At 38.5% G+C, this 26391-nt stretch overlaps 1 protein-coding gene across 1 annotated transcript in view; it reads left to right on the forward strand.

The window, feature by feature from the left end:
* The window catches only part of LOC108704620 (acid-sensing ion channel 1C), a 47145-nt gene extending 21630 nt beyond the window's left edge, over nt 1-25515 (forward strand). The window contains exons 11-12 of the mRNA XM_041566812.1: nt 14063-14115; nt 24724-25515. Coding sequence (XP_041422746.1) covers nt 14063-14115; nt 24724-24802 — 132 coding nt within the window. The 3' untranslated portion in view covers nt 24803-25515. The remainder of the gene's footprint in view (nt 1-14062; nt 14116-24723) is intronic.
* The last annotated feature ends 876 nt before the right edge of the window (nt 25516-26391 follow it).

A 26391-nucleotide genomic window follows, 5' to 3' on the forward strand; every position in this document is an offset into this window, starting at 1 on the left:
AGTTACATAGTTACACAGTTACATAGTTACACAGTTATATAGTCACATAGTTACATAGTTACACAGTTACACAGTTATATAGTTACACAGTTACACAGTTATATAGTTACACAGTTACACAGTCATATAGTTACACAGTTATATAGTTACACAGTTATATAGTTACACAGTTACACAGTTATATAGTTACACAGTTATATAGTTACATAGTTATATAGTTACATAGTTACACAGTTACACAGTTACACAGTTACACAGTTATATAGTTACATAGTTACACAGTTACACAGTTACATAGTTACACAGTTACATAGTTATACAGTTATATAGTTACACAGTTATATAGTTACACAGTTACATAGTTACACAGTTACACAGCTACACAGTTATATAGTTACACAGTTACACAGTTACACAGTTATATAGTTACACAGTTATATAGTTACACAGTTATATAGTTACACAGTTATATAGTTACACAGTTATATAGTTACACAGTTATATAGTTACACAGTTACATAGTTACATAGTTACACAGTTATATAGTTACATAGTTATATAGTTACACAGTTACACAGTTATATAGTTACACAGTTACACAGTTACATAGTTATATAGTTACATAGTTACACAGTTACACAGTTACACAGTTATATAGTTACACAGTTACACAGTTATATAGTTATATAGTTACACAGTTATATAGTTACACAGTTACACAGTTACACAGTTACACAGTTACATAGTCACATAGTTACATAGTTACACAGTTACACAGTTATATAGTTACACAGTTACACAGTTACACAGTTACACAGTTACATAGTCACATAGTTACATAGTTACACAGTTACACAGTTATATAGTTACACAGTTACACAGTTATATAGTTACACAGTTACACAGTCATATAGTTACACAGTTATATAGTTACACAGTTATATAGTTACATAGTTACACAGTTATATAGTTACACAGTTACACAGTTATATAGTTACACAGTTATATAGTTACATAGTTATATAGTTACATAGTTACACAGTTATACAGTTACACAGTTACACAGTTACACAGTTACACAGTTACATAGTTACACAGTTACATAGTTATACAGTTATATAGTTACACAGTTATATAGTTACACAGTTACATAGTTACACAGTTACACAGTTACACAGTTACACAGTTATATAGTTACACAGTTACACAGTTACACAGTTATATAGTTACACAGTTATATAGTTACACAGTTACACAGTTATATAGTTACACAGTTACACAGTTATATAGTTACATAGTTACACAGTTATACAGTTACACAGTTACACAGTTACACAGTTACACAGTTACATAGTTACACAGTTACATAGTTATACAGTTATATAGTTACACAGTTATATAGTTACACAGTTACATAGTTACACAGTTACACAGTTACACAGTTATATAGTTACACAGTTATATAGTTACATAGTTATATAGTTACACAGTTATATAGTTACACAGTTATATAGTTACACAGTTACACAGTTATATAGTTACACAGTTACACAGTTATATAGTTACATAGTTACACAGTTATACAGTTACACAGTTACACAGTTACACAGTTACACAGTTACACAGTTACACAGTTACATAGTTACACAGTTACATAGTTATATAGTTACATAGTTATATAGTTACACAGTTACATAGTTACACAGTTACACAGTTACACAGTTATATAGTTACACAGTTATATAGTTACACAGTTACATAGTTACACAGTTACACAGTTACACAGTTACACAGTTATATAGTTACACAGTTACACAGTTACACAGTTACACAGTTATATAGTTACACAGTTATATAGTTACATAGTTATATAGTTACACAGTTATATAGTTACACAGTTACACAGTTATATAGTTACACAGTTATATAGTTACACAGTTACACAGTTACACAGTTACACAGTTATATAGTTACACAGTTACACAGTTACACAGTTACACAGTTATATAGTTATACAGTTATATAGTTACACAGTTACACAGTTACACAGTTATATAGTTATATAGTTACACAGTTATATAGTTACACAGTTATATAGTTACATAGTTACACAGTTATATAGTTACACAGTTATATAGTTACATAGTTACACAGTTATATAGTTACACAGTTATATAGTTACATAGTTACACAGTTATATAGTTATACAGTTATATAGTTACACAGTTACACAGTTACACAGTTACATAGTTACACAGTTACATAGTTACACAGTTATATAGTTATATAGTTACACAGTTATATAGTTACACAGTTATATAGTTACACAGTTACATAGTTACACAGTTACACAGTTATATAGTTACACAGTTACATAGTTACACAGTTATATAGTTACACAGTTATATAGTTCAACAGTTACACAGTTACACAGTTATATAGTTACACAGTTACACAGTTACACAGTTACACAGTTACACAGTTACACAGTTACACAGTTATATAGTTACACAGTTACATAGTTATATAGTTACACAGTTATATAGTTACACAGTTATATAGTTACACAGTTACACAGTTACATAGTTACACAGTTACATAGTTACACAGTTACATACTTACACAGTTATATAGTTACATAGTTATATAGTTATATAGTTACACAGTTACATAGTTACACAGTTACATAGTTACACAGTTATATAGTCACATAGTTACATAGTTACACAGTTACACAGTTATATAGTTACACAGTTACACAGTTATATAGTTACACAGTTACACAGTCATATAGTTACACAGTTATATAGTTACACAGTTATATAGTTACATAGTTACACAGTTATATAGTTACACAGTTACACAGTTATATAGTTACACAGTTATATAGTTACATAGTTATATAGTTACATAGTTACACAGTTATACAGTTACACAGTTACACAGTTACACAGTTACACAGTTATATAGTTACATAGTTACACAGTTACACAGTTACATACAGATGCAGCCACTTTGGTTTGTCTGTTTGACACAGAATAACTAAACACAGATATCCCATTTATCTCATTTAACACAGAAAACTGTGTCACAGCATCCCACCTAATTAAAGCATTCACCATTGTGAACAATGGTGCTTTGGTATGCTAATGAAAAGGTTAAATGCATTAAATGAGTTAAGATGACTTTAGATAACACAGTTTATTCAATTAACCCTGAGTCATGACGCATTTAACTCACAAATCCAAGTGGCTTCATCTGTAGTTACACAGTTACACAGTTACACAGTTACATAGTTATATAGTTACATAGTTACATAGTTACACAGTTACACAGTTACACAGTTATATAGTTACACAGTTACACAGTTATATAGTTACACAGTTACACAGTTACACAGTTATATAGTTACACAGTTATATAGTTACATAGTTATATAGTTACACAGTTATATAGTTACACAGTTATATAGTTACACAGTTACATAGTTACACAGTTACACAGTTACACAGTCATATAGTTACACAGTTATATAGTTACATAGTTACATAGTCACATAGTTACATAGTTACACAGTTACACAGTTATATAGTTACACAGTTACACAGTTATATAGTTACACAGTTACACAGTTACATAGTTACACAGTTACATAGTTACACAGTTACATACTTACACAGTTATATAGTTACATAGTTATATAGTTATATAGTTACACAGTTACATAGTTACACAGTTACATAGTTACACAGTTATATAGTCACATAGTTACATAGTTACACAGTTACACAGTTATATAGTTACACAGTTACACAGTTATATAGTTACACAGTTACACAGTCATATAGTTACACAGTTATATAGTTACACAGTTATATAGTTACATAGTTACACAGTTATATAGTTACACAGTTACACAGTTACACAGTTACACAGTTACACAGTTATATAGTTACATAGTTACACAGTTACACAGTTACACAGTTACACAGTCATATAGTTACACAGTTATATAGTTACATAGTTATATAGTTACATAGTTACACAGTTATACAGTTACACAGTTACACAGTTACACAGTTACACAGTTACACAGTTATATAGTTACATAGTTACACAGTTACACAGTTACATAGTTACACAGTTACATAGTTATACAGTTATATAGTTACACAGTTATATAGTTACACAGTTACATAGTTACACAGTTACACAGTTACACAGTTATATAGTTACACAGTTACACAGTTACACAGTTATATAGTTACACAGTTATATAGTTACATAGTTATATAGTTACACAGTTATATAGTTACACAGTTATATAGTTACACAGTTATATAGTTACACAGTTACATAGTTACATAGTTACACAGTTATATAGTTACATAGTTATATAGTTACACAGTTACACAGTTATATAGTTACACAGTTACACAGTTACATAGTTATATAGTTACATAGTTACACAGTTACACAGTTACACAGTTATATAGTTATATAGTGACACAGTTATATAGTTACACAGTTACACAGTTATATAGTTATATAGTTACACAGTTATATAGTTACACAGTTATATAGTTACACAGTTACATAGTTACACAGTTACACAGTTATATAGTTACACAGTTACACAGTTATATAGTTACACAGTTACACAGTCATATAGTTACACAGTTATATAGTTACACAGTTATATAGTTACATAGTTACACAGTTATATAGTTACACAGTTACACAGTTATATAGTTACACAGTTATATAGTTACATAGTTATATAGTTACATAGTTACACAGTTATACAGTTACACAGTTACACAGTTACACAGTTACACAGTTACATAGTTACACAGTTACATAGTTATACAGTTATATAGTTACACAGTTATATAGTTACACAGTTACATAGTTACACAGTTACACAGTTACACAGTTACACAGTTATATAGTTACACAGTTACACAGTTACACAGTTATATAGTTACACAGTTATATAGTTACACAGTTACACAGTTATATAGTTACACAGTTACACAGTTACACAGTTACACAGTTACATAGTTACACAGTTACATAGTTATACAGTTATATAGTTACACAGTTATATAGTTACACAGTTACATAGTTACACAGTTACACAGTTACACAGTTACACAGTTATATAGTTACACAGTTATATAGTTACATAGTTATATAGTTACACAGTTATATAGTTACACAGTTACACAGTTATATAGTTACACAGTTATATAGTTACACAGTTATATAGTTACACAGTTACACAGTTATATAGTTACACAGTTACACAGTTATATAGTTACATAGTTACACAGTTATACAGTTACACAGTTACACAGTTACACAGTTATATAGTTACATAGTTACATAGTTACACAGTTACACAGTTACACAGTTACACAGTTATATAGTTACATAGTTACATAGTTACACAGTTACACAGTTACACAGTTACACAGTTATATAGTTACACAGTTACACAGTTACACAGTTATATAGTTACACAGTTATATAGTTACACAGTTACACAGTTATATAGTTACACAGTTACACAGTTATATAGTTACATAGTTACACAGTTATACAGTTACACAGTTACACAGTTACACAGTTACACAGTTACATAGTTACACAGTTACATAGTTATACAGTTATATAGTTACACAGTTATATAGTTACACAGTTACATAGTTACACAGTTACACAGTTACACAGTTACACAGTTATATAGTTACACAGTTATATAGTTACATAGTTATATAGTTACACAGTTATATAGTTACACAGTTACACAGTTATATAGTTACACAGTTATATAGTTACACAGTTATATAGTTACACAGTTACACAGTTATATAGTTACATAGTTACACAGTTATACAGTTACACAGTTACACAGTTACACAGTTACACAGTTACACAGTTACACAGTTACATAGTTACACAGTTACATAGTTATATAGTTACACAGTTATATAGTTACACAGTTATATAGTTACATAGTTATATAGTTACACAGTTACATAGTTACACAGTTACACAGTTACACAGTTATATAGTTACACAGTTATATAGTTACACAGTTACATAGTTACACAGTTACACAGTTACACAGTTACACAGTTATATAGTTACACAGTTACACAGTTACACAGTTACACAGTTATATAGTTACACAGTTATATAGTTACATAGTTATATAGTTACACAGTTATATAGTTACACAGTTACACAGTTATATAGTTACACAGTTATATAGTTACACAGTTACACAGTTACACAGTTACACAGTTATATAGTTACACAGTTACACAGTTACACAGTTACACAGTTATATAGTTATACAGTTATATAGTTACACAGTTACAAAGTTACACAGTTATATAGTTATATAGTTACACAGTTATATAGTTACACAGTTATATAGTTACATAGTTACACAGTTATATAGTTACACAGTTATATAGTTACATAGTTACACAGTTATATAGTTATACAGTTATATAGTTACACAGTTACACAGTTACACAGTTATATAGTTATATAGTTACACAGTTATATAGTTACACAGTTATATAGTTACACAGTTACATAGTTACACAGTTACACAGTTATATAGTTACACAGTTACATAGTTACACAGTTATATAGTTACACAGTTATATAGTTCAACAGTTACACAGTTACACAGTTATATAGTTACACAGTTACACAGTTACACAGTTACACAGTTACACAGTTACACAGTTATATAGTTACACAGTTACATAGTTATATAGTTACACAGTTATATAGTTACACAGTTATATAGTTACATAGTTATATAGTTACAAAGTTACATAGTTACACAGTTACACAGTTACACAGTTATATAGTTACACAGTTATATAGTTACACAGTTACATAGTTACACAGTTACACAGTTACACAGTTACACAGTTATATAGTTACACAGTTACACAGTTACACAGTTACACAGTTATATAGTTACACAGTTATATAGTTACATAGTTATATAGTTACACAGTTATATAGTTACACAGTTACACAGTTATATAGTTACACAGTTATATAGTTACACAGTTACACAGTTACACAGTTACACAGTTATATAGTTACACAGTTACACAGTTACACAGTTACACAGTTATATAGTTATACAGTTATATAGTTACACAGTTACACAGTTACACAGTTATATAGTTATATAGTTACACAGTTATATAGTTACACAGTTATATAGTTACATAGTTACACAGTTATATAGTTACACAGTTATATAGTTACATAGTTACACAGTTATATAGTTATACAGTTATATAGTTACACAGTTACACAGTTACACAGTTACACAGTTATATAGTTATATAGTTACACAGTTATATAGTTACACAGTTATATAGTTACACAGTTACATAGTTACACAGTTACACAGTTATATAGTTACACAGTTACATAGTTACACAGTTATATAGTTACACAGTTATATAGTTCAACAGTTACACAGTTACACAGTTATATAGTTACACAGTTACACAGTTACACAGTTACACAGTTATATAGTTACATAGTTACACAGTTACACAGTTATATAGTTACACAGTTACACAGTTACACAGTTATATAGTTACACAGTTACATAGTTATATAGTTACACAGTTATATAGTTACACAGTTACACAGTTACACAGTTACACAGTTATATAGTTACACAGTTACACAGTTACACAGTTATATAGTTACACAGTTATATAGTTACACAGTTATATAGTTACATAGTTATATAGTTATATAGTTACACAGTTACATAGTTACATAGTTACATAGTTACATAGTTACATAGTTACACAGTTATATAGTTACACAGTTATATAGTTACATAGTTACACAGTTACACAGTTACACAGTTACACAGTTATATAGTTACACAGTTATATAGTTACACAGTTATATAGTTATATAGTTACACAGTTATATAGTTACACAGTTATATAGTTATATAGTTACACAGTTATATAGTTACACAGTTACATAGTTATATAGTTACACAGTTATATAGTTACAGTGTGGAAGACCAAGGACAATATGGTGGAGACAAAAGAAGAAACAACAGAGTGCAGAAACACAACAGCAAAGATCATTCCGATCAGACATTAACAACATTCACAGCACCACCTTGTACCACTTTAATACTCCAGTGTTTAAGCCTCAATGTTGTTACATGGACTCTAACACGTCTTCTCAACAGTGAAAGGCTTGAACTGATAACGCCCTGTTCTTTACACTCCCAAGTGTCTCTTTGCACATAGAGGCTTTGTAAACATATTTGTAAGCAGCTCCTCAGTTGGACAATATTTGAATTCAAGCTGTTTTTGCAAACGATACCTCACATCAATCTGTGTCTGTGCAAGTGCAATGCAGCCGTGGTTGTTATATCAGAGATTCAATTGACTCTTCAGCAGCCTTTATCCACTTATTGGCTTCCCCTTCTGGAAGTTCTGATGTGTCTCTCCAACATGCACGTTCCCATATTCACACTCTATTTGCTTTGGATGAAAGTCAAGCAGGTGTCGCCCTTATTCTCCTTGGTTCATTGTCAGCGCTTGGTTGTATCTCCTCAATTGTCCTGTCAAATTCAAATCCAACTTCAACTATTTGTTCTGGAGAAGTAAATGTTACTTGTTCAGTATTGTTCACCTTTTCTCGTCTTTGTTCTAGTGAAGTCATTACTGTTAATTGTATTCCAACAGAAAGTCCATCAAGTTCAACCACTCCAAATGAAACCCAGTGCCCATACTCATACTCACACTCACACTAACCCCTCCATACACTCACATACTCACACTCACACTAACCCCTCCATACCCTCACATACTCACACTCAGACTAACCCCTCCATACCCTCACATACTCACACTCACACTAACCCCTCCATACACTCACATACTCACACTCACACTAACCCCTCCATACCCTCACATACTCACACTCAGACTAACCCCTCCATACCCTCACATACTCACACTCACACTAACCCCTCCATACACTCACATACTCACACTCACACTAACCCCTCCATACCCTCACATACTCACACTCACACTAACCCCTCCATACACTCAAATACACACTCACATACACACTCACACTGACCCCTCCATACACTCACATACTCACACTAACCCCTCCATACACTCACACTAACCCCTCCATACACTCACACTCACACTAACCCCTCCATACACTCACATACACACTCACACTGGCCGCTCCATGCAGGTCAGGCATCTGAAACACTGGCAATCAGGACACACAAGCAAATGGAATAACAGGCAGAGGTCGGGGCAGGCAGCAATCAGGATGAAGGAATATCTCCCAACTGTCCCACCTCTCATGCCACATCCCGCTCTGTCAGATTTTATGTTGAGTGTCCCACTTCTCCCCGGACTGCCCTTCTTTAATTGCCGGCTCTTTCTTTGGCCCTTTACACCACTCTGAGAAACACTTTATCATGTAGGTGAGTAGTAATACTGTAGGTTTAGAGAAGATAGGAGGTGTAAAGTGTAGGTAAGTAGTAATACTATAGATATAGACTAGAAAATAGGAGTGGGATACAGGTACGTAGTAGCACTGTAAAAGTAGGGGGGTACAAGGACGCTATGTAGGTAAGTAGCACAGTAAAGGCTGTGATGTAGGTAAGTAGTAGCACAGTAAGGACTGGGATGTAGGTAAGTAGTAGCACAGTAAGGACTGGGATGTAGGTAAGTAGTAGTAGTACAGTAAGGACTGGGATGTAGGTAAGTAGTAGTAGTACAGTAAGGGTGCAGGGGATAAGAGGGCAAAGATAAAGTAAATATTACAGTAAGGGTACAGGGGATACAAGTCTTGCTGTGTAGGTAAGTAGTAGTACTTGAGGAGTAGAGAGAGAGTAATATTGTTAGAATGTACATCTCATTCTCAAGTGCAAGGTTGAGAAATCACAATGAGCTCTTCGCTGATCAATGAACCCAGCAGTGACTTACCCACTGGAACCTTATTGCAATAGGGCACAACTATATCTCTTGCCAGGGGAATCCTCTGAATAACCAGTTAACCAGCACCTCGCCCTTTCCTCTTGCACCCAATTTATTGCTGGCCTTGTTGATGTTCCTCCAGTAGGACTTGGATTAAACCCTCATTTCTATATTCTTCTCTAAATCACTCTCCTTCTTTCAGCTTCAGGCTACTTGCCCTTTGGGGCACATATAAAAGCTTTGCCCATCTGCTCCCAAAATCCTTTCCCAGAGAAGGGCCAGTGTAAATATCATGTTTCTCTCCTGTTCTTTATGCTGCCAATGTGATGGAACCCTCTTAGCAATCCTTCAGACTCCAAACTGTCCCCTCCTCCCCAAGGTGTTTAAGGCCTTCCATTTCTCATCATGTGTCTAGTGGATCCCCAAATTCTATCACATTAATTAGACCAAGATCAACAGCAGCTTTCCTGGTAACACTCCCCCAGGAGACCTCTAACTGCAGGGAGGTTCATTCCTGGGGCTCACTCTCTCTCTCTCTCTCTCTCTCTCTATAATATATATATATATATACATATAGACAAATACAAGAGTCCTCTGCACTCAACCCATTATCAATATATTTAAGACAGAGACATTTTGTGCTACTGCTACTGAAAAATGCCTTACCCTTTAAACAACACAGGGATTGTTTGTCCATATATTGCAATATATTTAATAATAAACTCATCCCATATCTGGCCAGTCCTACACTTAATTTTCATCTGATTCATAAGAATTCTATTGCTTCAGATGATATACAGTGTATATATATATATACAGGGTCACCATCAGGGGGGGACAGGGGGGACAAGCGTACCGGGCCCGGGCATGAAGGGGGGCCCGTCAGTGCTGCATTTTTTGAAGATCCGAGCCGTATGTCTTGCCTCTTGCTTTGCCGAATGCGGAAGTGCCGAAGCCAAAGTCCTGAAGTGGTGAAAAGACCCGGAGTCACGAAAGGAGGCGAAGTTGAATTACTGAAGCCACGAGTTCAATTCTACTGACACCAGTTTGTGTTTTTTTTTTTTTAATCCCCTGACCACCAATGTATTATTTTAATATTCTATAGGCCCCTGCCACCAATCTTTTTTTTAAACTTTTTTTTTGGGGCCCCAATTTTTTTTAACTCGTAAGGGGCCCCTTGCCACCATTGTTTTTTTTTTTTTTAAAAAAAATGAATTTTCTTTTTGGTGGCCCCAAATTTTTTTAACTTGTAAGGGGGCCCCTGCCACCAGTTTTTTTTTTTTTTTTCAAAAAAAAAATGTATTTTTTTTTAATTTTTTTTGGGGCCCCAATTTGTTTTTAACTTGTAAGGGGGCCCCTGCCACCAGTTTTTTTTTTTTTTTTCAAAAAAAAAAATTTTTTTCAAATTTTTTTTAGGGCCCCAATTTGTTTTTTAACTTGTAAGGGGGCCCCTGCCACCAATTTTTTTTTTTTTTCAATTTTTTTTTGGGGCCCCAATTTGTTTTTAACTTATAAGGGGGCCCCTGCCACCAATGTTTGTTTATTTTTTAGTTTTTTTTACATTTTTTTTTGTTGGGGCCCCAAGTTTTTTTTAACTTATAAGGGGGCCCCTGCCACCTATGTTTTTATAAGGGGGCCCTGACCATCAATAGCTTTTTACAACTTGTGTGTGGGGGGGGTTACTTTTTTAGCGCTGATGTCTGTGTGGTCTTTTAACTGCGATGTGAAGTGGGCGCGATATGGGGTGGAGCTTGGTCGTCAGCGTGGGTGGGGCCCAGGGGGCCCCAAAAATTTTGTTGTACGGGGCCCCGTGATTTCTAATGGCGGCCCTGTATATATATATGGGGTGGCAACAGTAGGGGGGGTGGGGTGTAATACAATGTGTATAGAGTGTGTAAGGATATAGTAAATGGAACGGTGCTGTTACTCTAACTATCAGCTTTACCAATACATGTGCTCTAGATAAGACCTATTATTCTCAGGCGTGGAGGCCAGGTACAAGGCAATTATAATGGGTAATATTTCCATAGAATTGTCACCAGGGGTTCTTAGAACATTAACCAGAACTGATTTATGTAGAAGGATCCACAAAGCAGAATATTGCAACAATATAGGGCACTGTCATTTGAATAGTCAGTCAGTACAGACTATGAACAGAACATTCTCCTCAATAGAACTCACAAGAAGAATATTATACAGTCCACCCAGAGTTTCCCTTGTTCTTTGGCGGACTCCTCTTTTAGTGGAACCCAAATGGGAAACTATCTAGTCCCTAAACCCTGTACACTGATTCCTTTTCTAGGACACAAAGTAAATGGGGATCTATTCTAAACCCCTTCTAACACTCCTTGGTGGAGCCAAGAGCTGCTCTTCTAATTAGTCCTGAATCTGACTCTCTCTCCTAGAGAGACTTGTGAAATGATCTAGCTGTCTCTTACTAAATCCTGCACAAATAACATTCACTACCTTTCACTCCCTTACACATAGGGGGGTGTTGGATCTGCTCTATTTTGGGGTGCCAGGCTAATGACTTGAGGCAGACTGATCTTTAAATAAGTGGTATTTATTTACAAAGGAACTAAAAGGTATTACATAAAAAGGGAACTAACTAACATGGAGGGAGGTAGAAAGGGATAGGGAAGGGTGCAATGGAAGGGAGTGGAAAGTGACTAACTAATAAAGTATTTACAATGCTCTTTATATACACATAAAGAAGACCATTCAAACAAGCATACTACACTTTTCCCAGGATAGCCACACCCAAAAGACAGTCCCAGCCAATCAAGTCGATGTCATATGATGAGCCATGGAAACCTCCAAGTCAGTAGTGTCCTGTAGATGTTAGTGTAGATCAACTAATGATGTTTAAGATGTCCTGTGGGTGGCAGTGTTGCACAGACACTTCCATATCTGACATTTGTTCCCAAGGTCTGAAACCTGTTCTGACACCTTGAGGCTGTAAATACATATCCTTTCATCCTTTGTTGTTGGGATCCTCCCATGCCATTCATTGACTTTGTTGTTTCCTCACCCGAGGCCGGGTCTATGGACTCCTCTCTTTGTCCATGATAGCTGTTCCTCATTTACACAACAGTGTTAGGAGATAGATATGAAGGCAATCACCTTTTACGACAGGATAGTCTTTGTTTTGTCAGTCTTTGCGTCTGTGTTTATAGTGTACACTGCCCTGAGCCCAGAGTCACTGTTAATTCTTTAACTCACTTAGTTATGGGATATGAGATATTACAGGGGACTCCTTAAGAGCACATGGTTTACCTTTTTATATTTTAGCATACTGTCACCTTGTGGATAAACTCGGGAAAGCTATGGGCTGTGACACAGCAAGAAGAGAATTAGGGGAGAGCACAATAAATGAGGACATATATATATATATTTATATTTAGGGGAGCTAATAGGGATGGAATAATGGGAAATGGCAATAGTACTGCAGGTTCAGACAAGGCAAGAGGGTTGGGATGTAGCTAAGTAGTAATGCTGTTGGTGTAGCAGAGGAAAGAGGTTGTAACATGTAGCTAGAGGGTAGTACTGTACGCATTGATAATTATAGATATGACTTGTATATAAATAGTAATACTGTACATGTAGAAGAATTAAAAGTTAGGGTGTAGGTGGGTAGTTGTAGTCTATGTGTAGTGGGAATAAAAGGGATGGGGTGTAGGAATTTAGTAGTACTGTGAATGTAGAGAGGATAAGAAAAATGGGGCATAGGAACACTGTAGTAATCGATGTGTAGTGGGGATAAGAGGGATGGGGTGTAAGAATTACACGGGATTTGTAAAAGCTTATTTATCAAATGGTGAACTGTAACTTTCACCCACTGATAAATATACTTCTAAAATGCTTTACAGGTAAGTAGCAAGACAGAGGCTTAGTAGCCATCGTTATAGTAACATAGTGGAGATACAGAGATATCCATCTACACAACTTACCTCTCTGCTGTGTTTTTCTTTCCACCCCTTTGCACTCAATCTCCCTTTTACTCACATGTCATCATTTGTGTCTTACAGGAAAGCCCAGAGGTCCCGTCCAGCCCCACCCTGGGCTCCATTCCCTCCCCCAGGTATTTACTCACTACGGAACATGGAGGGGGCAATTATTTTATAATCCTCTCTCCCCCATTATTATAATATCCTCTCCCCTATTATTTTATAATCCCCCGCCCCCATTATTTTAATATCCTATACAAAATTCTCCACCTATTATTTTATTAGGGGAGGAGTGAGGGGGGCATCCAGTTTACCAGCTAAGGAGGTCCCTCTGTTACAAGGAAAACAGAATAATACTAACTTAAAGGAAAACTATACCCCTCAAACAATGTAGGTCTCTATAAAAAGATATTACATAAAACAGCTCATATGTAAAACCCTGCTTCATGTAAATAAACCATTTTCATAATAATATACTTTTCTAGTAGAATGTGCCATTGGGTAATCCGCCCCCTGGGATCATATGATTCACTGTCCACACAAACAAACCAAAAAACTATATTTCTTAGGTCACATGAGCCAATTAACAGACAGAGTTCTTTTGCTTCCACACTTCTTCCTGTTACAGTTAGAGCTGCAGTATTTCTGGTCAGGTGATCTCTTCCTGTTACAGTTAGAGCTGCAGTATTTCTGGTCAGCAGATCTCTTCCTGTTACAGTTAGAGCTGCAGTATTTCTGGTCAGGTGATCTCTTCCTGTTACAGTTAGAGCTGCAGTATTTCTGGTCAGCAGATCTCTTCCTGTTACAGTTAGAGTTGCAGTATTTCTGGTCAGGTGATCTCTTCCTGTTACAGTTAGAGCTGCAGTATTTCTGGTCAGGTGATCTCTTCCTGTTACAGTTAGAGCTGCAGTATTTCTGGTCAGGTGATCTCTTCCTGTTACAGTTAAAGCTGCAGTATTTCTGGTCAGGTGATCTCTTCCTGTTACAGTTAGAGCTGCAGTATTTCTGGTCAGGTGATCTCTTCCTGTTACAGTTAGAGCTGCAGTATTTCTGGTCAGGTGATCTCTTCCTGTTACAGTTAAAGCTGCAGTATTTCTGGTCAGGTGATCTCTTCCTGTTATAGTTAGAGTTGCATTATTTCTGGTCAGGTGATCTCTTCCTGTTACAGTTAGTGTTGTAGTATTTCTGGTCAGGTGATCTCTTCCTGTTACAGTTAGAGCTGCAGTATTTCTGGTCAGGTGATCTCTTCCTGTTACAGTTAGAGCTGCAGTATTTCTGGTCAGGTGATCTCTTCCTGTTACAGTTAGAGCTGCAGTATTTCTGATCAGGTGATCTCTTCCTGTTACAGTTGGAGCTGCAGTATTTCTGGTCAGGTGATCTCTTCCTGTTACAGTTAGAGCTGCAGTATTTCTGTTCAGGTGATCTCTTCCTGTTACAGTTAGAGCTGCAGTATTTCTGATCAGGTGATCTCTTCCTGTTACAGTTGGAGCTGCAGTATTTCTGGTCAGGTGATCTCTTCCTGTTACAGTTAGAGCTGCAGTATTTCTGGTCAGGTGATCTCTCCCTGTTACAGTTAGAGCTGCAGTATTTCTGGTCAGGTGATCTCTCCCTGTTACAGTTAGAGCTGCAGTATTTCTGGTCAGGTGATCTCTCCCTGTTACAGTTAGAGCTGCAGTATTTCTGGTCAGGTGATCTCTTCCTGTTACAGTTAGAGCTGCAGTATTTCTGGTCAGCAGATCTCTTCCTGTTACAGTTAGAGCTGCAGTATTTCTGGTCAGGTGATCTCTTCCTGTTACAGTTAGAGCTGCAGTATTTCTGGTCAGCAGATCTCTTCCTGTTACAGTTAGAGTTGCAGTATTTCTGGTCAGGTGATCTCTTCCTGTTACAGTTAGAGCTGCAGTATTTCTGGTCAGGTGATCTCTTCCTGTTACAGTTAGAGCTGCAGTATTTCTGGTCAGGTGATCTCTTCCTGTTACAGTTAAAGCTGCAGTATTTCTGGTCAGGTGATCTCTTCCTGTTACAGTTAGAGCTGCAGTATTTCTGGTCAGGTGATCTCTTCCTGTTACAGTTAGAGCTGCAGTATTTCTGGTCAGGTGATCTCTTCCTGTTACAGTTAAAGCTGCAGTATTTCTGGTCAGGTGATCTCTTCCTGTTATAGTTAGAGTTGCATTATTTCTGGTCAGGTGATCTCTTCCTGTTACAGTTAGTGTTGTAGTATTTCTGGTCAGGTGATCTCTTCCTGTTACAGTTAGAGCTGCAGTATTTCTGGTCAGGTGATCTCTTCCTGTTACAGTTAGAGCTGCAGTATTTCTGGTCAGGTGATCTCTTCCTGTTACAGTTAGAGCTGCAGTATTTCTGATCAGGTGATCTCTTCCTGTTACAGTTGGAGCTGCAGTATTTCTGGTCAGGTGATCTCTTCCTGTTACAGTTAGAGCTGCAGTATTTCTGTTCAGGTGATCTCTTCCTGTTACAGTTAGAGCTGCAGTATTTCTGATCAGGTGATCTCTTCCTGTTACAGTTGGAGCTGCAGTATTTCTGGTCAGGTGATCTCTTCCTGTTACAGTTAGAGCTGCAGTATTTCTGGTCAGGTGATCTCTCCCTGTTACAGTTAGAGCTGCAGTATTTCTGGTCAGGTGATCTCTCCCTGTTACAGTTAGAGCTGCAGTATTTCTGGTCAGGTGATCTCTCCCTGTTACAGTTAGAGCTGCAGTATTTCTGGTCAGGTGATCTCTTCCTGTTACAGTTAGAGCTGCAGTATTTCTGGTCAGGTGATCTCTTCCTGTTACAGTTAGAGCTGCAGTATTTCTGGTCAGGTGATCTCTTCCTGTTACAGTTAGAGCTGCAGTATTTCTGGTCAGGTGATCTCTTCCTGTTACAGTTAGTGTTGTAGTATTTCTGGTCAGGTGATCTCTTCCTGTTACAGTTAGAGCTGCAGTATTTCTGGTCAGGTGATCTCTTCCTGTTACAGTTAGAGCTGCAGTATTTCTGGTCAGGTGATCTCTTCCTGTTACAGTTAGAGCTGCAGTATTTCTGATCAGGTGATCTCTTCCTGTTACAGTTGGAGCTGCAGTATTTCTGGTCAGGTGATCTCTTCCTGTTACAGTTAGAGCTGCAGTATTTCTGGTCAGGTGATCTCTTCCTGTTACAGTTAGAGCTGCAGTATTTCTGGTCAGGTGATCTCTCCCTGTTACAGTTAGAGCTGCAGTATTTCTGGTCAGGTGATCTCTCCCTGTTACAGTTAGAGCTGCAGTATTTCTGGTCAGGTGATCTCTCCCTGTTACAGTTAGAGCTGCAGTATTTCTGGTCAGGTGATCTCTTCCTGTTACAGTTAGAGCTGCAGTATTTCTGGTCAGGTGATCTCTTCCTGTTACAGTTAGAGCTGCAGTATTTCTGGTCAGGTGATCTCTTCCTGTTACAGTTAGAGCTGCAGTATTTCTGGTCAGGTGATCTCTTCCTGTTACCGTTAGAGCTGCAGTATTTCTTGTTAGGTGATCTCTCCCTGTTACAGTTAGAGCTGCAGTATTTCTGGTCAGGTGATCTCTTCCTGTTACAGTTAGAGCTGCAGTATTTCTGGTCAGGTGATCTCTTCCTGTTACAGTTAGAGCTGCAGTATTTCTGGTCAGGTGATCTCTTCCTGTTACAGTTAGAGCTGCAGTATTTCTGGTCAGCTGATCTCTTCCTGTTACAGTTAGAGCTGCAGTATTTCTGGTCAGGTGATCTCTTCCTGTTATAGTTAGAGCTGCAGTATTTCTGGTCAGGTGATCTCTTCCTGTTACAGTTAAAGCTGCAGTATTTCTGGTCAGGTGATCTCTTCCTGTTACAGTTAGAGCTGCAGTATTTCTGGTCAGGTGATCTCTTCCTGTTACAGTTAGAGCTGCAGTATTTCTGGTCAGGTGATCTCTTCCTGTTACAGTTAAAGCTGCAGTATTTCTGGTCAGGTGATCCTTCCTGTTACAGTTAGAGTTGCCAGTATTTCTGGTCAGGTGATCTCTTCCTGTTACAGTTAGTGTTGTAGTATTTCTGGTCAGGTGATCTCTTCCTGTTACAGTTAGAGCTGCAGTATTTCTGGTCAGGTGATCTCTTCCTGTTACAGTTAGAGCTGCAGTATTTCTGGTCAGGTGATCTCTTCCTGTTACAGTTAGAGCTGCAGTATTTCTGATCAGGTGATCTCTTCCTGTTACAGTTGGAGCTGCAGTATTTCTGGTCAGGTGAACTCTTCCTGTTACAGTTAGAGCTGCAGTATTTCTGTTCAGGTGATCTCTTCCTGTTACAGTTAGAGCTGCAGTATTTCTGATCAGGTGATCTCTTCCTGTTACAGTTGGAGCTGCAGTATTTCTGGTCAGGTGATCTCTTCCTGTTACAGATAGAGCTGCAGTATTTCTGGTCAGGTGATCTCTCCCTGTTACAGTTAGAGCTGCAGTATTTCTGGTCAGGTGATCTCTCCCTGTTACAGTTAGAGCTGCAGTATTTCTGGTCAGGTGATCTCTCCCTGTTACAGTTAGAGCTGCAGTATTTCTGGTCAGGTGATCTCTTCCTGTTACAGTTAGAGCTGCAGTATTTCTGGTCAGGTGATCTCTTCCTGTTACAGTTAGAGCTGCAGTATTTCTGGTCAGGTGATCTCTTCCTGTTACAGTTAGAGCTGCAGTATTTCTGGTCAGGTGATCTCTTCCTGTTACAGTTAAAGCTGCAGTATTTCTGGTCAGGTGATCTCTTCCTGTTACAGTTAGAGTTGCAGTATTTCTGGTCAGGTGATCTCTTCCTGTTACAGTTAGTGTTGTAGTATTTCTGGTCAGGTGATCTCTTCCTGTTACAGTTAGAGCTGCAGTATTTCTGGTCAGGTGATCTCTTCCTGTTACAGTTAGAGCTGCAGTATTTCTGGTCAGGTGATCTCTTCCTGTTACAGTTAGAGCTGCAGTATTTCTGATCAGACGATCTCTTCCTGTTACAGTTGGAGCTGTAGTATTTCTGGTCAGGTGATCTCTTCCTGTTACAGTTGGAGCTGCAGTATTTCTGGTCAGGTGATCTCTTCCTGTTACAGTTAGAGCTGCAGTATTTCTGGTCAGGTGATCTCTCCCTGTTACAGTTAGAGCTGCAGTATTTCTGGTCAGGTGATCTCTCCCTGTTACAGTTAGAGCTGCAGTATTTCTGGTCAGGTGATCTCTCCCTGTTACAGTTAGAGCTGCAGTATTTCTGGTCAGGTGATCTCTCCCTGTTACAGTTAGAGCTGCAGTATTTCTGGTCAGGTGATCTCTCCCTGTTACAGTTAGAGCTGCAGTATTTCTGGTCAGGTGATCTCTTCCTGTTACAGTTAGAGCTGCAGTATTTCTGGTCAGGTGATCTCTTCCTGTTACAGTTAGAGCTGCAGTATTTCTGGTCAGGTGATCTCTTCCTGTTACAGTTAGAGCTGCGGTATTTCTGGTCAGGTGATCTCTTCCTGTTACCGTTAGAGCTGCAGTATTTCTTGTTAGGTGATCTCTCCCTGTTACAGTTAGAGCTGCAGTATTTCTGGTCAGGTGATCTCTTCCTGTTACAGTTAGAGCTGCAGTATGTTTGGTCAGGTGATCTCTTCCTGTTACAGTTAGAGCTGCAGTATTTCTGGTCAGGTGATCTCTTCCTATTACAGTTAGAGCTGCAGTATTTCTGGTCAGGTGATCTCTTCCTGTTACAGTTAAAGCTGCAGTATTTCTGGTCAGGTGATCTCTTCCTGTTACCGTTAGAGCTGCAGTATTTCTTGTTAGGTGATCTCTTCCTGTTACAGTTAAAGCTGCAGTATTTCTGGTCAGGTGATCTCTTCCTGTTACAGTTAGAGCTGCAGTATTTCTGGTCAGGTGATCTCTTCCTGTTACAGTTAAAGCTGCAGTATTTCTGGTCAGGTGATCTCTTCCTGTTACAGTTAGAGCTGCAGTATTTCTGGTCAGGTGATCTCTTCCTGTTACAGTTAGTGTTGTAGTATTTCTGGTCAGGTGATCTCTTCCTGTTACAGTTAGAGCTGCAGTATTTCTGGTCAGGTGATATCTTCCTGTTACAGTTAGAGCTGCAGTATTTCTGGTCAGGTGATCTCTTCCTGTTACAGTTAGAGCTGCAGTATTTCTGGTCAGGTGATCTCTTCCTGTTACAGTTAGAGCTGCAGTATTTCTGGTCAGGTGATCTCTTCCTGTTACAGTTAGAGCTGCAGTATTTCTGGTCAGGTGATCCCTGAGGCAGCACACAGACCATCACAAAATGGTGGTTCAAGGCAAGAGATGTAAAAGGGCAATATTTACTTACATATATATTCCAGTTTGGTGATATTCTTTAATATGCCACTTAACAGGATGTAAACTATCTAGTGCTTAAGTATTCATTTTGGGGGTATAGTTTTCCTTTAACATATAATTCTCCACTAAGTAATGCAAATTTTAAAAGTAAAAGTAGTAACCTCGGCTGTATGCTGCAAATGCACGGAGTTTGTCAGGTAACATGGGAGACCTACAATTAATTGCTCTAAACATTATGATATAATTGGTATCACTGAGACCTGGTGGGATGAAACATGTGACTGGATTGTGAATTTAAATGGTTACACCCTTTTTAGGAGGGACAGAGGAATTAAATGTATGTATGAATGTAAAGCCTGAATTAACACAAAAGGTAACAAAGAGAATTCTCATTGGTGTATGTTATAAACCACCTGGTATAAGTGTCGAGTATGAAGCCCAGCTACTCTTGCAGATACAAGCGGCTTCACAGCTGGGTCACGTTGTTGCTATGGGTGACTTCAATTATCCAGACATTGACTGGGGTAATGGGGTTGCTAAGACAGAAAAAGCGAGTAGGTTTGTAAATATGCTGAATGATAACTTTTTATTCCAGCTCGTTCAAGAACCTACTAGGAATAACTCTCTTTTGTACCTGTAATAACTAACAATACTGAACTCATCTCTAACATTTGTGTGGGTGAGGGGCATTTAGGGAATAGTGATCATAACATGGTCTCCTTTGAGATTCTGTTGCAGAAGCAATTCTATAAGGGACCAACTAAAACACTAAATCTCAGACGTGCAAACTGTGACAGTATAAGGGCATCTCTGCAACATATTAAGTGGGAAATGCTTTTCACAGGGTTAAACACAGAAAATGGGAAGTCTTTATAATAAATCTACTTGTCAGTATATTCCACTTGTAAGCAAGGAACGTCGTTGCAAAGCAAAACCTTTTTGGTTCAATAGAAGCGTTGGTGTTGAGGTGGGTAAGAAAAGACCTGCTTTTAAAGGACCAGTAACATCAAAAAAATTTTTGGAAAAAATCGTTAGTACACATCAAAAAAAAAAACACCACCACAAATTATAATTTAAAATCACAAAGCCTTTATTAAGAAATAACTTACAGAAACTGCACTTCCTGTCTTGTACAGAAACGGTGAAAGGGCGACCATCGATGCTGCGGTTCTCGATTTCTCCTCCCTGGCTACTCTACTGTCAGCTTGTGAAGGAGCAAGATGGATGCCTCATGCCTGCGATGCGATGCAGTGACTGCTCGGGCCCCCTCCTCCTCCTGTACTATAGATGAGAAGCGCCCACCTGGACACTGGTGGAAGCGGTGGTAGTGGAGGCGGTGGAGGGAGCTGTAAATCAATGTTGGCAGCGGCAGCCACTTCTCATCATCAGTTACTGGCCAGGCCCCCTCCTCCTCCACCGCTCCCTGCCCTAGTACAGGAGGAGGAGGGGGCCCGAGCAGTCACTGCATCGCATCGCAGGCATGAGGCATCCATCTTGCTCCTTCACAAGCTGACAGTAGAGTAGCCAGGGAGGAGAAATCGAGAACCGCAGCATCGATGGTCGCCCTTTCGCCATTTCTGTACAGGACAGGAAGTGCAGTTTCTGTAAGTTATTCCTTAATAAAGGCTTTGTGATTTTAAATTATAATTTGTGGTGGTGTTTTTTTTTTGATGTGTACTAACGATTTTTTAAAAAAAATTTTTTGATGTTACTGGTCCTTTAAGGCTTTCAAGTTATCTGGTACAGCCGAATCATTTATATGGTACAAGGAGGCCAATAAATCATGCAAAGAAGCTATAAGGCAAGCTAAAATTGCTATAGAAAAGGATATTACAGCAAGAAGTAAAATGAACCCAAAATAATTTTCTAACTAGTAAAAAGTTACAAAATTAAACTGCAAGGGGTAGGACCATTGTTTGTAATGGTGGGTCAGTTGATTGATGAGAACAGAGGTAAAGTAGAGATTCTGAAATTAAATTTTTTGTCTCTCTACACAAATGAGGAACCAGTTAATGAAGATTTCCTTCTTAATAGTCCCAATTCTAGTAATACAACTAATGATACATGGTTCACACATGAGGAAATTCATTCAAAAAAACTAATGTAATTTATTTTCATGAGAAGGTGAGCAGGGACCTTGATTCTGGGATGGCAGTGGATGTGATTTACTTAGACTTTGCTAAAGCATTTGATACAGTGCCACACAAAAGGTTACTGGTTAAATGAAGGAATGTTGGCCTGGAACATAGTATTTGTACCTGGATAGAGAACTGGCTAAAAGATAGACTACAAAGAGTGGTGGTAAATGGAACATTTTCTAATTGGACCAGTGTTGTTAGTGGAGTACCGCAGGGCTCTGTACTAGGTCCCTTGCTTTTCAACTTGTTTATTAATGACCTGGAGGTGGCCATTGAAAGTACTGTTTCTATTTGTGCAGATGAGACTAAATTGTGCAGAACTATAGGTTCCATGCAGGATGCTGCCACTTTGCACAGTGATTTGTCTAAACTGGAAAACTGGGCAGCAAACTGGAAAATGAGGTTCAATGTTGATAAATGCAGGTTATGCACTTTGGCAAAAATAATATAAATGCAAGTTATACACTAAATGGCAGTGTGTTGGGAGTTTCCTTAAATGAGAAGGATCTTGGGGTCTTTGTAGATAACAAGTTGTCTAATTCTGGGCAGTGTCATTCTGTGGCTACTAAAGCAAATAAAGTTCTTGTATAAAAAAGGGCATTAACTCAAGGGATGAAACATAATTGTGTCTCTTTATAGGTCCCTGGTGAGGCCTCATCTGGAGTATGGGGGCAGTTTTGGACTCCAGTCCTTAAGAGGGATATAAATGAGCTGGAGAGAGTGCAGAGACTAAGTGCAACTAAACTGGTTAGAGGGAGGGAAGAGTTAAATTATGAGGGGAGACTGACAAGGTTGGGGTTGTTTTCTCTGGGGGAAAAAAGGTGCTTGTGAGGGGACATGATTAGACTTTACAAGTACATTAGAGGACATTATAGACAAATAGCAGGGGACCTTTTTACCCATAAAGAGAATCACGTACCAGAGGCCTCCCCTTCAGACTAGAGGAAAAGAAGTTTCATTTAAAGGAACAGAGTAGGGGGTTCATCACAGTGAGGACAGTGAGGTTGGGGAATGCACTGCCGGGTGATGATTCAGTTAATGACTATAAGAGGGACTTGGATGATTTCTTGGACAGACATAATACAAAGGCTATTGTGATACTAAACTCTATAGTTAGTATAGATATGGGGATATATCATTTATGTGACAGTAGGGAGGGGTGTGTGTATGGGGCTGGCTTTTCATATAAAACTTGATGGACTTTGTCTTTTTACAACCCAACTTAACTATATAAATATGTAAGGAGATTTCACCATCAGCATAGGAAGGGGTTCTTTACTGTAAGGGCAGTCAGGTTATGGGATTCCCTACCAAGAGAGGGGGAATGAGTGATTCATTGGTGGGGAGGAAAGGAGATCTCACCATCAGCATAGGAAGGGGTTCTTTACTGTAAGGACAGTCAGGTTATGGGATTCCCTACCAAGAGAGGGGAATGAGTGATTCATTGGTGGGGAGGAAAGGAGATCTCGCCATCAGCATAGGAAGAAACAGCCTCCACTTGGTCTCCATAAATCCCTTTCATTACTTGGATCTCCTTTTGTCCCACTCTGGAGTCTGTCCACCCTCAGACTTTCAGGAAATGCCCTTCAGATGTCCATAGCAACAGGACCCCTTTCACTTCCACCTCCCATTAATACCATCACTGCCATGACAGTGGGAGGCACTAGTGAATGGGCCTCATTAGCTGAATGGAACCCTCGGCCTCATACACCTTGTTTGGGAGTCACAGGGAATATGTTGCAGAAAACAAACATACGTGGGGGCTGCTAGGGACGTTACAGTAATGATTGACTTATTCTACCTGATCATCTACCTGCTGAGGAATGAGAGGGGGCTGAATGATTCTCAGCAGGGGTGGGGCTGAATGATTCTCAGCAGGGGTGGGGCTGAATGATTCTCAGCAGGGGTGGGGCTGAATGATTCTCAGCAGGGGTGGGGCTGAATGATTCTCAGCAGGGGTGGGGCTGAATGATTCTCAGCAGGGGTGGGGCTGAATGATTCTCAGCAGGGGTGGGGCTGAATGATTCTCAGCAGGGGCGGAGTTGCATGGGTCTCAGCAGGGATGTGGTTGTGAAACTATAACACTACTATGAATTGCTGAAGAAATCCCAGTTGTATAAGTGAATGGTTAGTAAGAGTGTGACATGTGCAGTGCCACATAACTGCCCCAACTAAGGGCAAATGGAGCAAGTCTGCACTTTATGGGCCACTCCTCAAACCAGGTGACTAAACAATACTCTTTGGTTACTGATATTGGCTCCAATCCTACAGGTCAGTGAGATGCAGTGAGATGAGGGCAGTTTGTGTGGCACATGTATAATTATTGCCCCCTTTCTGCCCCTTGCAGATCCCATGCCACCCACTGCCGAGCAGGACGCACCCCACTGGATTCTCAACGCACGTGTTACCTGGTCACCCGGCTATAGGCTGGCTCCCAGAGTTTGTGTGCTGAGCGGCTAAAGGAGCCACACGGAAGTTGCCATGGGGCAGCCAGAGCAGAGAATTTGCCCCTTGAAGAGTCTTTCCCCCCCACCTGACCCTTTCAGTTCATGCCGCCTTTTCCCACCCAATATCTGTCCCGACCCCAGGAGCTCAAGGAAGGGTTACAGGTCATTCCTGTCAATCAACTCTCGTTCTGTGAAACAACATATAAGCACCCCAATCTACTGTTACCCCAACTCCCCTGGGAAATTGAGCAGGCTCTATTCTCATTACCCAGGCACCCGCTTGTTACCCAGACACCCACTTGTGACCCAGACACCCACTCCTTACACAGACACCTATTTGTGACCCAGACACCCACTTGTGACCAAGACACCCACTCCTTACACAGACACCCACTTGTGACCCAGACACCCACTCCTTACACAGACACCCACTTGTTACCCAGACACCCACTTGTGACCCAGACACCCACTCCTTACACAGACACCCACTTGTGACCCAGACACCCACTTGTGACCCAGACACCCACTCCTTACCCAGACACCCACTTGTTACCCAGGCGCCCACTTTACGCATTCACCTTTTTACTTTTGCAACTGTATTTATTGATATTTGACAGTATAGAGTTTGGCAAATAACAATATTGCAACACATTTAGATTTGAAATAAGTGAATAAAGACATTTGAAAAGTGATGATAAAGCATCTGTCTGTCTGTCTGTCTGTCTGTCTGTTTGTCTGTCTGTCTGTTTGTCTGTCTGTCTGTTTGTCTGTCTGTCTGTCTGTCTGTCTGTGTGTCTGTCTGTCTGTCTGTGTGTTTGTCTGTCTGTTTGTCTGTCTGTCTGTCTGTCTGTCTGTCTGTGTGTTTGTCTGTCTGTTTGTCTGTCTGTGTGTCTGTCTGTCTGTCTGTCTGTGTGTTTGTCTGTCTGTCTGTCTGTCTGTGTGTCTGCATTAGTTAGAAATAGATAAACAGACTTTGGAACATCACTGGGTGTTGGTGATTGATTTATCAAATTGAAGCAAACATTGGTCTGATTGGCTTGTCAGTAATATGTAAATAACCAGTAAACCCCCGATTCTCTAAAGAATCGTTAATGAAAGAATGGTAACAACAGTGAGGCAGCAAAATGCGATGGGTGCTGATTCACTCGGCATCCCCAGGCAGCAACTGGCGACGCTAATTTGTGGGGATGTAGAGTGAATCTGTGCCTATTGCTTGTTATTACCTATCTGCTATTAGAATTCTTAAATTTTGAGTTTATTGGTAGTAAAGTGTTACTGAAAAATTTCTTTATAAACAACATTTTTTGTGAAAATGTTCTCCTGTCCTTGAATGAGTTCTCCCTGGTGAGCTGTACTTAAAATCTTGACTTTAACATCAGATGAACGCTGCACTCTTGAAAATGCAACATAAAGTTGACCATGACCAAACACAGGCTCAGATAGGTAAATGCCGACTTTATCCAATGTTTGTCCTTGTGATTTGTTGATTGTCATGGCAAATGCAGCCTTAATGGGGAATTGTCGTCGTTTAAGTTTAAAAGGTAATTCCTGGTCAGAACTGGTAAGGT

Source organism: Xenopus laevis, chromosome 6L, assembly GCF_017654675.1.
Source record: "Xenopus laevis strain J_2021 chromosome 6L, Xenopus_laevis_v10.1, whole genome shotgun sequence".
Lineage (NCBI taxonomy): Eukaryota > Metazoa > Chordata > Amphibia > Anura > Pipidae > Xenopus > Xenopus laevis.